This window comes from Hyaena hyaena, unplaced genomic scaffold, assembly GCF_003009895.1.
Source record: "Hyaena hyaena isolate Hyena2069 unplaced genomic scaffold, ASM300989v1 scaffold_37, whole genome shotgun sequence".
In the NCBI taxonomy this organism is placed as follows: Eukaryota; Metazoa; Chordata; class Mammalia; order Carnivora; family Hyaenidae; genus Hyaena; species Hyaena hyaena.
The window spans coordinates 3686637-3704853 of NW_024080669.1; the positions used below are offsets into that span (position 1 = coordinate 3686637).

Here is an 18217-nt window from a genome sequence, read left to right on the forward strand (position 1 = left end):
CGCAGGATCTTGAAGTTCCTTAAGAATGTGCTATCTCCATCTGGGGATCAGAAGCCCCCCCTTTCTCCCGCGTGAACCTCCACCCTCCACTTTCTGGCATAGGACCTGTGACTTCCAAACCAGGCCTTTGCCACAAAGCTGACTGTAGTTTCCTTCTGGTCATACAGAGGGTACTGCTCAGGGAAAACTGGATCAGACAGCGAATTTCAGGTTTCAAAAGGCACTAGACAGTCCTGAGTATGAAAGCAAGAGTCCCCGTACAGCTTGGCCTGAGGGCTACTGGAAAGCTCTCCTCTCTGACCTAGTGTATTTGTAAGAACTGGACGTATTTGCTTCCAGGACCTCTCCGGGCTTGGAAATTAAGCCAACTCAAGGTAAGTGGAAATGGACGATGTGCAGCTGGAGTTGTGGAAAGGGCAGCAGGCTAGGGAAACGACCGGCCTCTGGAGACGGCCTGGAAATGGCGTAGTACGCAGGGCTCCACGTGCAGCCAGCCATCTTTGCATTCGGAACAGCAGTCCCTGGGTGATGTGGTCCAAGCCCCTGAGTCCTCGCCTCTAACCTTCTCTTCCCGTGTATTCAGCTCTACCTACAAGGACTCCAACACCCTGCACCTCCCCACGGAGCGTTTCTCCCCCGTGCGCCGCTTCTCAGACGGGGCTGCAAGCATCCAGGCCTTCAAAGCTCACCTGGAAAAGCTGGCCAACAGCAGCAGCATCAAGCAGCTGCAGCAGGTAATGGGAGAGACGGCAGGCACCTCTGGAGAAGCCTAGGGAACGTAGAGTGATAGTATGGCAAACTCTGCCCTGTTCATGTCGAGGTTCAAATCTGTGTAGCTTCCTAACGCTCTTTCCTTGCTCCTTGGTATGTACAGCCTTCCCCAGGATCAAACTTGCTCACCCTGTGAAGGGCCTGGGTTTTTTTCCTCTCACCATAATGTTTAGAGAAGGACTTCTGGGCTTGCGTTTCAGTGGGCAGGCCTGGCATTCTGCTCCTGACTTCCAGGCACCGGGCGTTGCTGAAGCCTGCTTGGCACTGTTAGCGCCCAGTTAGGCGCTCCGGTGGGGAGGGAGTGGTGCTCCCAGAGGAAGGGAGTGTGTCTTCAAGCTTTTGCGAAGGGCCAGCATCCTTCCTGCCTCCCTGATGACCAGGCTTCAGGCGACGTGTGCTTTGTACACTCTCTCTCACACACAATGGGCCACGCTTGGCCTTTCCATTCACTCACCCAGCACAGATTGTGAATACATTTAGTACACAGATACCTGCATACGTGGGTTAGCTGCTCTTCAAGGACACCGTTCCTCTCCCGGGGTTCTTCCTGTGCACAAGACCTCGGGGGCAGATGTGCGTCTGCTGACGTCGCTGCACGGGGTGGGCCTGGCTGCACCGTGTCTCTCTGAACCGCCTTTCGCTTCAGGAGTGTGAGCAGCTGCAGAAGATGTACGGGGGGCAGGTCGATGAAAGAGCCCTGGAGAAGACCCAGCAGCAGCACGTGCTGTACCAGCAGGAGCAGCACCACCAGATCCTCCAGCAGCAGATCCAGGTGGGCCCCCACTGCCCGCTCCCTCCAGCTTGTCTGGGTTGTGCCCGCAGGCCGATCGGCCTGTGAGCTGGGGAGGCGCTCACGCGGGGCACAGTGGACTCACGGTTACGGTGGACACGTGTGAGGAAAGGCGGTCAGACTTTCTGATGAACCACAGAAGCAGAAACGTCAGTCACAGATAGTTGTTTCTGTTTCTCCCCTTTCCGGGAATAGCTCTGATTCATCGTCAGGCTCACAGTTCTTTTTCTCCTTTTCCCCATGTGTTTAGGATTCTCTCTGTCCTCCTCAGCCTTCTCCACCTCTTCAGGCTGCCTGTGAAAATCAGCCAGCCCTCCTCACCCACCAGCTCCAGAGGTAATGGGTCACTCGGGTCGCACCCCAGCCGCTGTCTCTTTGGCTTGCCGCCCTTGGCCCGGCTCGTATGGGGGACATAGACTGACTTTAGCATCCACCTTGGGAGAACCTATATGAAGTACAGAGAGACTGACTTCAACGCTGGCCACCTCCCTGAAATCCTGACTTTGTTCAGTCCTGGGCCACTTCATTTTCTTAGCCCCACAGGCAGAGTAATCCAGCAATAACACAGGCCAGGCCAGAGGCCCACCATGTCACCTCTGCCTCCCCGTGTCTGCAAAGTCTGGGAAAATAAGACGTGGGTGGGTCCTGAGTACACGGTGGTGGGTGGTTTATGGGTATTTTTCTAGCCCGGAGTCTTATCAAAACTAAAAAAAAAAAGAAAGAAAAAAAGTTTCTGCTTATGTGTATCCTGTGACTGAAAGCAACATCAAAGGCTATACTATCAGCTCAGGAAACTTACTTATTTATCTGGTTTTGTTGTTGTTTTAAGGTTACGGATCCAGCCTTCAAGCCCACCCCCCAGCCACCCCAACAACCATCTCTTCAGACCACCCAGTAATAGTCCACCCCCCATGAGCGGCACCATGATCCAGTCTCACGGTGAGTGTGGGGGTTTAGACGGAGCCAGAATAAGCCACCTGGAGAAAAGCACAATAGGATTTAAGGGTACAGGCTCTGGAGCCAGACTGCCTTGGTTCGAATCCTGGCTCCAGCAGCTCCTTAGCTATGCAGCCTCAGGTAGGTTACTTAGCTTCTGCATGCCTGAGCTTTTCAAATGTAAAAGAGGGATAATAATAGTATTTCATGAATAAATATCTGAAAAGCACTTAGCAGTCTCTGGCACAAGATAGTTCTCAGTAGGTTAACCATTATTAATACTTTTGATAAAACCCCTTCCAACCCTACAAAGTAAAAAGCTGCTCCCAGAACCTTCCCCATTGTCATGCTCCCATTCAGCTCTCTGTTGTATGTGTGGGAGCCTCTCTTGTGGGTGTTTAGGAGGAGGGAAAGATGAGTGTGCCCTAATTGGTATGGGCCTTCAGAGACCAGTGATCTGAGGATTTAGTGTCACCCAAACTGGTAGTCTCTTAAGTAACACCACACGGTGTCAACCCCCTGAAGAGTCTGAGTTGGTCCCTGGGCCCTGCCTACTCTATGTGGGGACCCCCACCAACAGTACCAGCAGGAAAAGTAGGGTCTCAGGTCCCATCCCAGACCTACTCCATCACCCTGTGCATTTCAGCAAGATCGCTGGGCCATTTACGTGTATGTTTGAGTTTGAGAAGCGCTGCCCTAAATCAGAGCTACTCAAAGAATAGTCTGGGACCAGCTCTCAGACACCTTATTTGAAAATACAGAGTCTGGGGGCAGGACCCAGGAATGTGGGTTTTAACCCGTTCTCCACGAGTCTTCCACACACTGAAGTTGCCGAAGCACCGACCTGATGGCCCCCGGTTTGAGCGTCCCCACTGGCTCCTGCTGCCTCCAGTGAGCAGGCAGCCCGGGCACCCTGTGACTCGGGTTCCTGTCTCTGCAGGCGCCGTGTCGCCCTCCCAGTTTCCGGGCCTGCCCTCCCGCAGTGCCGTGTTCCAGCAGCAGCCTGAGAGCTGCTCCCCCCCTCCTGCCATTGCCCTCACCTGCCTGGGCCTCCAGCAGCCCGCCCAGCCGCAGCCGGTGACCATCCAAGTCCAGGAGCCCGTCGACGTGCTGGGCGGCATGCCGGGGGCAGCAGCGGGCTCCGCTGGCCGGGGCATGTCCGTCAGCCCCAGTGCCAGTCAGATTCAGATGCAGCACCGTACCAACCTGATGGCCGCCTTCAGCTACGGGCACCGGCCCTTGTCCAAGCAGCTGAGTGCCGACAGCGCAGAGACCCACAGGTGAGGCGGCCTGAAGTCCCCAGCCATCCGTCCAGGGGGTCTGCGTGGGAGGAAGCCCCTTAGCAGGGCGGGGGGTGAGAAGGGGAGGAGAACGTGTCTGGCTGGGCTGTGCCCATCTCCCCGTTTATAATGTCAGGGTGGGTGGGCCGGCTTCAGCCTGAAACCTGTTTATTGACAGAGGAGGAGAATGACAAAGCTGCCTTCCTATTTGTCTGCCAAGAAGAGAATCGCCCTATTAGAAGAATTTCTTAAAATGCTAGTTGCCCCTTGTCTGTTTTCTTAGGCGTCTTTCCCTCCCTGCCACTCTTACTCTAAGAGATCGGTGCTTCTTAGTTGCTCTGATAATGCTGTGTGGATGGGCCAAGCTTCCGTCTTCAAGCTGGAGCTGGATCTGCTCCACACACGGCGCCCCGGGTCCCCTGATGCTCCTGCAGAGGCAAATGAGTAGGGATGGTGCCATTGCGGCCCCCCCCCCCCGCAAGTTCTCTGTGCGGGGGGCGCCCTGCTGAGGAGGGGTGGTAGCTGTCCCCGGGGGAGTCTCGCGCTCTCGTCATCCAGATGCCTGGTTCTCACTCCCTTTTGTGTCTGCAGCTTGAACGTGAATCGGTTCTCCCCTGCTAACTACGACCAGGCGCATTTACACCCCCATCTGTTTTCGGACCAGTCCCGGGGTTCCCCCAGCAGCTACAGCCCTTCAACAGGAGTGGGGTTCCCTCCAACCCAAGCCCTGAAAGTCCCTCCACTTGACCAATTGCCCACCTTCCCTCCCAGCGCGCATCAGCAGCCATCGCACTATGCCACGTCGGCGCTGCAGCAGGCCCTGCTGTCCCCCACGCCGCCAGACTATACCCGCCACCAGCAGGTGCCCCACATCCTCCAAGGACTGCTCTCCCCCCGGCACTCGCTCACCGGCCACTCGGACATTCGGCTGCCCCCGGCAGAGTTTGCACAGCTCGTTAAAAGGCAGCGGCAGCAGCAGCAGCAGCAGCAGCAGCAGCACGAGTACCAGGAGCTGTTCAGGCACATGAACCAGGGGGACGCTGGGAGCCTGGCTCCCGGGCTCGGGGGACAGACCGTGACAGAGCGCCAGGCTTTACCCTATCAGAATGCTGACTCGTACCACCACCACCACACCAGCCCCCAGCACCTTCTCCAGGTCAGGGCACAGGAACGCATGGCGCAGGCTTCCTCCCCCGGCCCGGCCCACGGGTACGCTCACCAGCCGGCGCTCGCACACTCGGAGAGCATGGAGGAGGAGGGCCCCTGTGAGGCGGCCAAGGATTGCTTTCCAGACAGGACGAGCCCAAATACAGCGCCCAGAGGTTGCCGTGACAGCCCCCTGCTCTTGAGTACTGGCGGACCTGGGGACCCTGAATCTTTACTGGGCACTGTGAGCCACGCACAGGAATTGGGGTTGCATGCCTACCGACATCAGCCACCTGCCGCATTCAGTAGAAACAAGGTGTCCAGCCGAGGTAAGAGTCTTCGATGTGAAAGTCCCGGGCCGGTCTGCCCTCATTCCCTTAACTCAGTGACGGTATCTTTTCCCAGCCAGGGCTCTGCGTTCCTAGGAGACAAAGAATTCCTGAGAAGGCCTTTGGGACCTTCCAGGGGACAAGTATATAGGGCACGGGTACCAACCGATAAGGCGTCTGCTTTGAGAATAAAAAGGTAGCGATAGAAGACGAACACTTAAATAATACAGTCGGTAAGAGTAGTTCCCACTTCCCATAGTCACACCACGGCTCCTTGGAATCCAGAATTTCCTGTCATCAAAATAGCCCAGTGTAACTTCTGCCAGGGAACATAGTTAGCCAGTGCTAGGGAAGTACGACTTTGTGTAAATCAGTCAAAAGACCACCTCAGTTCTGGACCCCCCTCTATCACGAATGCCATAACTTGTCACTTAATCCCTCGGGTTCTTATTCTTCTCATCCGTGAAAAACGGGCAGAAGGAATAAGGGGGCAAGAGAGAAGCACGGGCTGTTCCGAAACGAGAGGCAAGCACGAGGCATCGTTACTGCTCTGCTCAGCTCATTCGCGAGCAGAGTACAGAGTACCACGGCGTCGCAGGGGCCCCACGTGTGTCATCCTGCGTCACTTGATGTAACAGATGAGTGCTGAAGGAGATTAGGATTACCAGCCATCGGTCAGACTCGGACAACTGGTTCCATTGGCCTCCTAGACATAACCTGCACTGATTCCATCCCATCAGCATAGATCATGAGAAGTGAGTTACTCCAGAAAATGTACAACCTTGAAACCGAGCGTATGCCCATCCTTCCCGTCTCGGAGCTACTTGCATCTCCTGTCCTGTCCTTTAAGGTCAACGCACAGACCCCTAGGGGAATTAGGTCCTGTGTGGCACACAGCTGGACAGAAGGTCTTGCTCGGGATCAGTCTATGAAGAGGACTTGGCGCCTCCCAGCTGTGCATATTGGCGCACGGATGAGGTGGCCGTGTGATTGCACAGAACAGTTTAAAACTCCCGGGTTTTTGAACAAACAAACAGGTGCCATCCAGCTGAGAGGCCTGCACCAGCCACACATACTGTGTTCACCCGTGGCTGCTGTATTTTAGGTGGACGCAGGATCGTGGGCGGGCTCAGGACCAGGGCCTATGTGGAATGGCTGACAGACTAGGAATGGTTCGGCTTAGGGAAAAAAACTAAGGAGAACCATCCTGACTCCCAGAGGGAAGAAGGGATTAGACTCTTTGGAGTCCATATTATGGTCCAAGATCAAGATCAGGATAGAAGTTGCAGCAAACGTCAACTCCTGGGGAAGACCTTAATAAGAACTTTCTAGAATAAGCTACCTCAGCAGCCTCGGGGCTCCCTGTCACTGGGAATATTCCTACAGAGGCAGGGTGATAGTATCAGGGACGGTGTGGAAAGGCTTCCTGGGTGAATGAAAGCTTTCACTGGATTAGCATAGTAGAGTTGGCATAAAAGGGAGAATGGCTAACATCTCTACGGTGCTGTCCATGTGCCAGACACCCACTGCTATTCATATATAAATTCATTTAATCCTCATAACAACCCTATGAGGCAGTAACTATTCCTGTTCCCATGTTACCAGTGAGACAAATGAGGCCAGATTATGTAATTTGCCTCCAGGGTGAGCTGCCGTTAAGTGGCACCTGAACCCAAGAGTTACTCAGCTCACTGCAGCAGGTGCTGACCCAGCGTGTCCTGGTTTGCAAGGCAATGAGGAAAAAGCAGAGCTGGAGCAAATAGTGTAAACTCCCTGCTACCCCCAGCCTGCCTTGCCATGTATGAAAACACCTTTGGAAATGTTTTTCTTCAAACATTCTAACTTCTCTTCAGTTTTTCCTCCTGTGTGGCTCCTACGTTCAGAAGCTGGGGGCGGGGGGGGGGGGGTCTTGAATTCACCTGTGTCCCAAAATTGCCAGAGTAGCAGCTTGCTGGCCTACTGGGTACATAAAGCGAGGCAGAATGTAGCTGCCTGGTACAAGTGCTTTGGGAACACCAGAAAGGGAGAGAAGGTTCTCGGTCAGAGGAGTGGGGTTTCCAGCAGTAAGTGGCCTTTGAGTTGGGGCTTGGTGGACGAAGAGGATTTTCCCATTTGGATGGAGGGGAGAAGCAGGGGGCAAGACCAGCAGGTGGGAATGTCTCTGTGAGGTCTGGAGGGCCGTGGGGTTTCGGGGGGAGCAAGCAGGCTTGGCAAGTTTGCAATGTAGTGCACATGAGGGAAGTAGTAGAAGCTAAGGACAGGGATTATCTTTTTTTTTCACTTTAAAAATGTTAATTTATTATCTTTTTACTTTTTTTATTATTGTTTTTAGTGTTTATTTTTGAGAGAGAGAGAGACAGCATGAGCGGGGGTAGGGCAGAGAGAGAGGGAGACACAGATCTGAAGCATGCTGCACAGAACTGTTAGCGCAGAGCCCTTGCAGGGCTTGAACTCGTGAATGGCAAGATTGTGACCTGAGCCAAAGTCGGACACTTAACCAACTAAGCCACCCAGACACCCAAAAAGTGCTAATTTATTAAAGTTTAAGACAATTACATGTGATATAATAGTATACAATGTGTTTTCTCTCTCTCTCTCTCTCTCTTTTTAACATTTATTTTATTTTTGAGAGAGAGAGAGAGAGAGCGCACACAGGGGAGGGGAGGATCCAAAGCGGGCTCTGCACTGACAGCAGAGAGTCCGACACAGGGCTTGAACCTGAGATCATGACCTGAGCTGAATAAGTCAGATGTTAACCGACTGAGCCACCCAGGGTGCCCCTGCCGTGTGTTAATTATGCAGACACAAAGGGAAACTGGCTATTAAGTGAAAACAAAAATTATGTCTGATAGTAAATAGAACCAAAGTACACAGCAGCAGTAAACATTGATTTGCCTTTAATACCACTTTGCACGTAGTTTGTATCTGGGCAGAGGTTTTCTAGAATCCAGAGTATGATCTAGATCCAGCAACAGCACGGCCGCACGAGTCCAAGGCCTTCACTTCCGGCCAGAGCTTCACGGTTGGTTGTGACTCTTGTGACAGATCTCCCCTGCCGCCTCTCCCAGTTGAGGGATCGTCACCCCTTCTCTCCTCCCCTTCCTTCTCCTTCCCTCCTCACCTCCACCACACCACCATTATCCCCGACAGCCCTCTCTTCTGCTCTCTGGACAAATCAAGGCAGAAGCATATCCCCAAGGCTCTGAGCTCCACATTGCCTTGTGCTTGCTGCCTCGTTATCAGTCTTGCTGGCATCTTCCCCCCAAAGTCCTCTTTCTTCTTAAATAGGCTTTTCCTGACTTTTCTAGATGGTGTAATAGCTCCTGCCCTGCTTGTTAATACATCGTAGACATTATCCTTCCTTCCGTCTACCCAGCTGACTCTAAACTTACTCTTTAACGTAGCTACAGAGTGTGCCCTTTCTTGCTTGAGCGCCATTTGCTTTGCCTCTTTCTAACATCTCTTTCTTTTTTGTGACTTTTGAAACCACATGTACAATTATCTTTAACAAATGAAGCCACGAGTTTGTTACTGTGATTTCATAATCCAGGGTAGTGAGCTAATACAATAGGGAAACTAATAGCCTCGGAGAGGCCTGGTGCTGCTCAGGAGTTCAAACCACCTTTAGGAATGTAACCTGTGTGTTTAGAGTGGTGTTTTATCCTGAGATGGCCCCATTGTCCTTACCTTAGACATCACGAGCCTCCCCTATGGCTGTGGGCCTGCCCTCTAACCGCTCCTTTCTTTCTTTGTCTGCTGCGTAATGAAGCTAAAAGCCCCCTAAGAGAAGAATGGAATTCCGTTTGTAGCGGAACTCGAGGCTCTGTGCTCACGGCCACCTCCATGTACACCCTGGAATGTACATGTCACAACCCCTTTACACTAGGAACTGTGGTTCCACCATCTTTTGCTGCTTTAAGCTGACATGATTCTGTAATTTTTAAAACTTGAGAGCTTGGAGTATTACGTTACCAAAGACCCTTTAGATAATTTGCTGTCGCTTTTGCCAAGAAAGGTCATAACGCTGTCCCAGCTCCCTGCAGGCCAGTGCGGGAGGCTCATGCTTGTTTATCTCTCTGGACAGAGAGGAATGCCTGCTATTTCCTTTAACGATTTCCATCTCTGTGTGGTTACATGCTAGGCCCCAAGCACTTCATCGGTTATTTCCACAACAAGAGATCCAACCAAGTTCACTGAATGACTGGGTTGCACAAGACGGGATTGTAGGTGCTGTGGGGAGTGCAGGGCTGAAAAGATAAAGACCTTGCCCTCAGGGAGCTTATACTCTGTTGGGAAGGCAGGCAGGCTCATAAACAGCGTTACCCCACAGGGGTTCAGAATGAGTGCTGTAAGAGGTGTAAGTATTAAAGAAGAGAGCTAGAGGGTCTTCCGGGTAGACGAACAGCAATCACTGGTGTTAGTCCAGGAAAATTGAATGACACAGATCAGCGTCCACGGTTACCTCTTTCCTTTATGGCCGCTTCTGCCAGTCATTGTGGGGCCGGGCCCTGCCAGGGCACTGAGCAGACAGCATGCCCAAGGTGTGTCTCCAACATGCTTTCCAGGGCTTTCCATGCACTGTGCTGCCTGTCCATCTCCCCGCCTGTCACTCTAGAAGGAGAAATAAGCTTGTCTTCCCTCTGTGATCTTATGTACGCTTCATTTTTTCACTCAGCAAATAAATAAGTACAACAGCGTGACCAGTTTACATGGTGAGATTACCAGCTGGACTTGCAAAGAACCACATCCTCTCCCCCGAGCCTCGGCAGCTTCAGCAGTTTATTCGCGGACTCAGGCCCCACGGAGGGTGAGACAGTGACAGGCTGGGCCAGGTTCACCCCTCAGGACCTTTAAGAGGGCTCTGCACACAAGTCATTTCTCTCCTTTTCTCTTAAAGCCCAGTAAATGAGTAAGGGTGAGTCAACATTGACAGATTCAATAGAGTGTTGTGCAAGCTGCCCCAAAGTTCCTGGGCAGGGGGAGGTGCGCACTGCGTCCCTCTGTGTATTTGGCCCCCTGCGTGATCAGATGCCCCCCTCGGCCCCCGTGCCCTGTCAGCTCGACCCTGCTCAGCACCTGAGGACGCTGCTCCCGGAGGTCCTCTTTCCACTGTCATTGATACATCCTTCGGTGAGCTTGACCATGCCTCTAGCTGCTGAACTGGCCCAAGGCACCAAAGGCTTGAGCCTGGGATTCCTGTCCCTCAGTCAGTGGGTTAGTGGCCTTCCCGCCCCCGCACACACGCCCTCCCACTGGTGGGTAGGGCGCTATGGAGCATCACAATGGATTAGAGACTCGGGACTCGACATTCTTATTAAAAATAATCCTTTACTCGTACAGTCCTTTACAGTGTCATAAAGGGCCTTTCGCCCACGGTGTCTTCTGAGTCCCCAGTGACAACCCTCATTTTCAGATCGGGAAGTAGGTTAGATGACACATGTTATCCAGGTTCGTGCACAGTCGGTGATGGAGCTGGACCCTGGCTTTGAGTGTCTGGATTCCCTGGTCTTATGCTCTCCTGTTTACGCCTCCTTGTCTCTCCATCGGCAGCGCCTGGCATGCTCTCTGCCGGGCAAAAGAGGCCAGCCCTTCCAGATCTCTGGACTACAGACTAAACTGAAACTTTGTTGCCTAACTCCTATTAATCCACTTTGTTTTCATCTCGTTTTAAGCTTACATTAGTCTCTCCTAAACAAGAGGAAATTAACCCAAACTCCTAAACCAAACTCTGGAAGTTAAATTGTCAGTAACTCACTTGTTCTCTCACATATGGGTAAATTGTCCCCACAGTTCTGGACACAGGGTTTCCTCGTTTGTTTTTGTCACGTGGCTCGGTATGCCCTGTGCACTCAGACCTGACACCTGAAATGAGCGTAAGTGACCCCAGGGTTTGCCAGGCTCTTTCAGCGCACCGAGCACTTTCACACCTGTGGGGTAAGTCCTGCTTTACCAATAGACTGAGACCCAGTGAAGGCAGGGGGCCTGCTCAAGCCTCAGGAGTCCTGGGGAAGCTGGGATTCCAGCCCAGGCCTCCCTGACCCCAAAGCGTGTGCTCCTGATGCCAGGCTGGGGGGCCAGGAAGGCTCACTGAGGGATTCCTCAAGCACTAGCTGGCTTCGTGTGCTGGCACTCGTCAGGCATGCTGGGCCTGAACTTGAGGGCCAGGAAGAGAACAGACAGGACGGGATCCATGCGACCTTCCCCGTAGCAGGAAGACCAGGGTGGGTGTTTGGGTTTGGAGAAGCCTCATTCTCAGAAATAAAAATAAATTAAAAAAAAAAAAAGAGGGAAAGGAGACTTAGCATACTTAACAAATACACTCTAGACGAGGCCTCTAGAAGAAGTGGGAAGGAGCCAGATATCAAGAACCAGAACCTGTACATTTTGTTAGCTTTGCTATTTCCTCACGTTTGAGGAAATCTTTAAATAGGAGAGCTCCTGTGTCATCTTTGGCGCGGGGGGGGGGGGGGGTGGCGCGTTGCCACCAGCTGTGTTATCCGGAAGGAAGGAACCCCAGGGAACTGAGTGGATGGTGTTAGCACTCAGCGAAGAGAAGACAGGCATTTGGAAATGCCCTGAGAAAGTAAGCAGCAGCTGTTTGTGTAGCTTCTTGGCGGGGCGGACCACAGAGCCAGCATCACACCACGTCCTGCCCGTGGGTTCTGTTGGCCCGGGGCGAGCACGTGAGCCGTGCCCACCGAGAGGAGACAGGCTGCATGGGGATGAGGACTGAGGACTTGTCCACGTGGAAAGTCCTGCTGCCGGCTTTCTTTTCTCTTCCTCTTTCTTCCAGCTGTCAGCTTTCAATAGCAAAAGAATTGGCTTCTCTCTGTTTCTTTGGCCTCTTTGCTCAGAGAACTTCCAAAAGATTTCTCACTTGCCATCATCTTTGGCATTTGGGAAGCCTCCCTCCTCTCATTTTTTTCCAGATGCATCGCATTATCAGCAACGTGCAGTCAGTTGGTTTCCCTCCCTTCCTGTCCCACCCCAGCCCCTGAGCCAGGCCTAACCTTGACTGTGGTTGGAGGCCATTTGAATCTGGAGACCTGAAACCCTGTACCCAACACTTATGCAGCCCATTTTACCTCCATTATTCAAATAGATATTGGAAGGGCACGATTAGCATTGGGGCTGTGTTTCCTATTAAAAACCTGGTCTGGCCAGGGTGGAGCTCATCAGAAGATAAGCCTGATGGTTGCCGAGGATCATTGACTGAAAAAGATCAAGCAAGCCAACAATGCATATGTTCAGCTACCAGGCGCTCAAGGACCAGAGCCAGCAGTGCGACCAGGAGGGTCCGACCAGCGTGGCTGTGGCCTGGTCTTCTTCTTGACCACCCTTGGTCAAGAGGAAATATTCAGTCCTCTCGAACGCTTTTCTCTCCAGTACCTAGTCCAGAGGGGCATGACTCTGACAGCATACTAACCCATATTAAGAGAGCATATATTAATATCAGTTAAAGAGCTAATTATTACATGCCCACCGGGAATAGGACACTGCTCTGGAATACTGAAGGCTCACACATGCATAAGATGCAATTCTTATCCTCAGAGAACTTGCAAGCTAATAAGAACTAAGACAAATACACAGTTGAAAATGGTGTCAGGAATAACGTTAGAGTAGTGAGTCCTTTATTTATTTATTTATTTATTTAAATGTTTTATTTATTTCTAGGAGAGAGAGAGAGACAGCGTGAACAGGGGAGGGTCAGAGAGAGAGGGAGTCACAGACTGAAACAGGCCCCAGGCTCTGAGCTGGCAGTCAGCACAGAGCCCGACGCGGGGCTCGAACCCACGAACCGTGAGATCATGACCTAAGCGAAAGTCGGATGCTTAACCGACTAAGCCACCCAGGCGCCCCGAGTAGTGAGTCCTTTAACGTTTTCTGACATTTAAAGGAAGCAAAGATCTTTATTTGCTTGAAAGGAGAGTTTCATCAAGATTGTTAACACTTGAGGGGTGTCTGGGTGGCTTAGTCAGTTAAGTGTCTGATTTCAGCTCAGGTCATGATCTCACAGTTCATAAATTCAGTCCCCACGTCGTGGGCTCTGTGCTGACAGCTCGAAGCCTGGAGCCTGCTTTGGATTCTCTGTCTCTCAAAAATAAATAGACATTTTTAAAAAGATGTTAACATTTGAGATGGACCTAGGAAGGTGAGTTGATTTGGACTGGCTGGAATGGAAGAAGCAGTGAGCATTTCCAGGGAGAGGAACAGTGAGGGCACCTGCATGGAATTGAGTTGAGTGGGCCAGAGTTGGGTGCTCCCGTTTGACTGGAGCCTAGCACGCCGGGGAGCTTAGCGTGAAGTACTGGAAGGTAGGCTGGGACAGCGTTCTGACAATGAGCTGTTTGGGCTACCTGTGGAAGGAGTAATCTTTGTAGAGTAGCCGTAGAGGGATGGTTGGGGGGGAGGGCCGGTAATCCAGGCAAGAGGGCGTGGGGCTTCAGTGGAAGCAGTAAGATCGTAAAGAGAGGGACTGAAGTGACCAGTATTGTAGAGGTAGATTCTTTAGGTTTAAGGTGATGTGGAACCAGGAGTATGGAACTAACAGGAGTGCGTGCACACACACACAAGCGCGCGCGCGCGAGCATGGGTGAGCTCACATCTGGAAGGTTAGGAACATAGGGAAACAAGGATGTCTGAGATGGCCTGGGGTCGGGGTGTTGATGAGTTTGGAACTCGGTATGGTGGTAGATGTCAGTTAGCTTTCCAGGCTGAGGTTAATAGTTGGAATTATGGATTTGGAGCTTATGTCAATAATTCTTTATCTAGAGGCAATATAGTTGAAGCCCTGAAAATAGATGATAATACCAAAGTAAGTGTGAGGAGAGAGAGAAGGTCCGGGTACAAAAGTAAAGAGTGGAGGAGCCGTGGAAGCAGTTGAGGAGAGCATTTCAAAATGCAGAAGAGGGGACTGGGCCGGTCCACTGAGGGGGAAGCCAAGGGAGGAGAGAGAAGGCATGCACAGAGTGGAGGCCATCCTTCCAGGCTAGAGGTCCCTGAGAGCTCCACGAAAGACTCTTATGTGCACGTAGGTTAGGGAAAGAGTGCCGTCAGGCAAACAGGAATGAAGAAAAAAAGAAAAGGCTCAATGTGATCCAGTCAGCCGCTGTCCTACGGACTTCTTCTCGTGGGGGTTTATGATCCCTCCATAAAGAGGCTCATATTTGCTGTGGGACTTGGGGCTGGCAGGCCAGTCCAGGCTCCTCCAAGCACCCTGAACAGCCAGCTGAGGGTTAGCCGATGGTGCACACGTGGTCCTCACCATTGTGGATTGTCTCTGGCAAGACAGTCCTTGGATGGGAGTGACAGTATCAGGAGAAACCCTACGGCCGCTGACCCTGTTTTGCTCTGTCTCCTCAGAGTCTGTCGTAGGGAACTGCATGGATAGAGGTTCTCCGGGACAAGCAATGGAGCTGCCGGGTCACAATGGGCTTGGGTACCCAACACGCCCCTCCGTCAGTGAGCACCACAGGCCCCGGACCCTCCAGAGGCACCACACGATCCAGAACAGCGATGATGCTTATGTATGTTGGCCTCTCCCGCTTCTCAGAAGTGGGACCCGACCAGTCCCAGCCTAGCCAGCAGTACTGTGGGGTCACCTCTGCCCTTCCATTTCCCCCAGCCCGAGTCCAGCACCCCTGGGGTCGAGGCAAGCATGGCTTTGCGTCAGCCTCACAGACCGGGGGAACCTGTGCTCCAAACTTCAGACCAAGGAATCACGAGTAGTTGTTTTCTGTTCCTTCTGGGCTGAGTTATTGAGCTTCTCCCCAGTCTAAACTCCAGCCCCAGCAAGTGAACCCGTAGACTTCTGGTTAGTTTTCCAATAGTTCGTTGAACTACTCAGATAAAGGGAACTAACCTAGCTCAGCAAAACATTGCTTTCCTAGGGCAGCACTGTCTAATACAGTAGCAACTAGCCACATGAGGCCATCCAAATTTAAATGTATTTAAAGTGAAATAAAAAATTTAGTTTCTCAGTCATACCAGTCCCACTTCAAGTACTCAGCCACTTGTGGCTGGTGGCCCCGTGTTGGACAGGACAGATGAAGTGTGCCGTGGTGCCCACGGAGACTGCTATTGGACAGTCAGGTCCTAAGACCCAAGCCCTGTGGTGATGGGACAGGTCAGAAACCTCGTTTTGGAAGGCCGCGTAGTTGTCAAGGGCACGTGACCGTCTGCTGAGGTTCACCATGCATCCATCACCGCCCCCCCACAAGGGAAGGATGGCGCCTTGTGGAAGGAAGGGAGTCTAGGGGCACAGCCTGGGACCGCTGCCTGAGGCTGCCCTGTGCCCGGGCCCTTTTAGAGAGAACGGCTGTCACCGTGGGTCACCTGAGAGTGGCATGTTCTCTGGTATCCTGACTTCTTTTCCTAATTGTTTTCTGCAGGTGCAGCTGGATAACTTACCAGGAATGAGTCTCGTGGCTGGAAAAGCACTTAGCTCCGCCCAGATGTCAGATGCAGTTCTCAGCCAGTCCTCGCTCATGGGGAGCCAGCAGTTTCAAGATGGGGAAAGTGAGGGTGAGGAGCCTTATGCATGGGGTGCCCCGGGGAAGTTTCTGGAGGTGCCCCTCCCCGTCTTCACTAGTGACTGTTCTCCTCTTCTGTATGTAGGGTTCAGGGGGAGATGGGAAGCCATAGCTTCCCCACGAGGCCTGGGCCCAAGAGCCTTCCCCACTTCTCTCCATCGAGAATGAGTATATAAAGAAGCAGACCTTCTGATTGAGTGCAGGGGTATCACATTTGTCTTTGTAAAGCCTCGACAAGATACTGCTTTAATAACTGTCTTTCTGGCTCTGATTAGAGGGCGTTGTATCGTAGGGACTATGCCTGCCTGTCCTTAGAACCAGTAAAGGGAGATATCATAACAGAAAAAAGCATACGCTTTGGAATGGACAGGTCAGCAGTAAATCCTGGTTTTGCCATTTAGAGGCTCCATGGATAAGGCACTTAACTTTTCGGAACCCCAGGGTCCTCCTCTATAAAGGGGCAGGAACGGTAGAGGCTGAATCCTAGATTGTGCTGTGTGCTTAACGAGTTAACAGTGCTCAGGAGAATGCCTGGAGCACGGAGGGTGCCCCATACCCCGTGCCTGCTAGCGCTAAAGCGGGCTTCTCCCTGGAGAGCTAAGTCTTTCTGAGGGTGCTGCGTGCTGTCTTCGGCCACACTGCAGCAGTGTGTGGTACGGGGCCGAGTGGAGCTCAGTACAGGAAGAACCCCGGCCCAGCCTGCGGCCGAGGGCCTGCTGGGAGCTAGAATTCAGGGTGAGAGCCCCGCTCCAGGGCGCTCAGACTTCTCTTCCTGCGACCACCTCCACCGCCTGGCCCCCAGCTCTCTGCAAAGCTCACAGGTTCTTTCTGGTCTTGCAGACTGCAGGGAGGGTCCAGCTGGTCACGAGCGTCCGGACCTGGCTGACGGCAGCCAGCATTTAAACTCCTCTTGCTATCCATCCACGTGCATCACAGACATTCTGCTCAGCTACAAGCACCCCGAGGTCTCCTTCAGCATGGAGCAGGCAGGCGTGTAGCAGGCAGCGGAGAGTGAGTATTTCCCTGGCCAGGGCCACCCCAGCCCCTGATCCTTCTGTGTGTGGTGGCCCGGGGACTCGACAGCACCACCCCTCCCCTCTCCGTCTTCGCATCTTCCTGCTCTGTCACGACGCGCCGTGCTGGTGGTCCCGGGGGGCAGGTAGGGAGCATACAGGAGAAATGCTGGCCACAGTCCCTCGATTTACGTATGGGGATAAGACACGTGTTGTGGGTGCCGTAGCCTGCCCCGAGACAGGAAGTGAGCTGCGGCTTCGGAGGACGGGGCCCCTCTGGCCAGGGTAATGGGGGAAGGACAATCCCTGAATTCAGTCCTGAGGCAGGAGACCCAGCAAGAAAACCTATCTAGCCATAGTTTTCAAGGCAGTGCTGCAAGTGGAAGAATATTCCAGACAGCGGAACTATGTGATCAGAGGCCAGTGGCAGAAAACAGGTAAACTGATGAGCTGGGCTGGAGTCCTGCCTAAACATACAGTAGGTAGTATTGCTTCTGTCTTTGAAAACTCTGACAGAAAGCAGGGAGGAAGGTTAAGCTATCTGGCAGACCCGTCTTCGAGCCTCAGTATGGCAGACCTCTTAAAATACCTGAGGTAAAGTGAGCCAGTTGCGTTTCTTGACAGTTTTCAAGTGCGTGTTTGAGCCTCTTGCTCTGAACTGATTGTCCTGTGTGTGTCTGCTCTGTTGCAGGTGTGTGTACAGCTCGGGAATGAAATGACTTTAAACCAACAGTATCTAGCAGCATTGCGCCAAATTGCCATTGTGTTTCTGTCCGCCTAGAGTGTCATGGCTCCTTTCCTCACTTTGGCTCATCAGTGTGCGGTTCTTTCGGGTCCTGAGGGGGTTTTGCCGTGTTTGCCTGTATGACCAAGTCACCGAGGAAATAAACAGGATATCTGTGTTTGCCACCTTTTGTGAAAGTGTATTTGGTATATTTGAGTTGGTGGTTTGGTTTGGTTTGGTTTTGGTTTAATTTTTTTTTTTTTTTTGATGTATTTTCTTTTGGAGGTGATTATCATTCTTCCTTGTTTCTCTGTTTCTTCTTTTTTTTCTTTCTTCCGTTCCTTTGTTGAGACAGAAGAACAAAGCAGTTAAAACTAGAGGCCAGGAGACCCAGAGCCACCCCCCTGCCCTGCCTCCCCCGGCAGAGCACCCTCTGTTTCCCTGCACTGCTTGTTCCCAGGAGCAGCTATTAACAGATAACATCCTGGGGATTATTAGTGGCCGGGGAAAGGGAGACAGGAAGGGGTGATGGCCTCTGGCGCTCGGAAAACAGAGAGCAAAACCCAACAAAAAAGAACCGCCAGGCCTGGAACCTCGGAAGGTCTTGACTGCTGGGATCCCCCGAAAGACTTGTCCGGCCCGGCCGAGATCGCGTCTGAGCTTTAGCGTGGAGGCCGAGAGCGGCCTGGCCTGGAG

General features: G+C 52.5%; 1 protein-coding gene across 10 annotated transcripts in view; it reads left to right on the plus strand.

Annotated features, from left to right (window-relative positions):
* The window catches only part of SIK3 (SIK family kinase 3), a 250079-nt gene that overhangs the window by 231152 nt on the left and 710 nt on the right, over positions 1-18217 (plus strand). For 6 of the 10 annotated variants that reach the window (XM_039229275.1, XM_039229278.1, XM_039229277.1 and 3 more), the window contains 10 exons: positions 584-734; positions 1418-1543; positions 1812-1897; positions 2391-2500; positions 3438-3777; positions 4369-5252; positions 14616-14779; positions 15644-15776; positions 16625-16795; positions 17489-17711. In XM_039229275.1, coding sequence (XP_039085206.1) covers positions 584-734; positions 1418-1543; positions 1812-1897; positions 2391-2500; positions 3438-3777; positions 4369-5252; positions 14616-14779; positions 15644-15776; positions 16625-16782 — 2152 coding nt within the window. In that variant the 3' untranslated portion in view covers positions 16783-16795; positions 17489-17711. Of the gene's footprint in view, positions 1-583; positions 735-1417; positions 1544-1811; positions 1898-2390; positions 2501-3437; positions 3778-4368; positions 5253-14615; positions 14780-15643; positions 15777-16624; positions 16796-17488; positions 17712-18217 lie in introns of those variants that run through there. The other 4 variants (XM_039229281.1, XM_039229282.1, XM_039229283.1 and 1 more) reach the window with 2 other exon arrangements.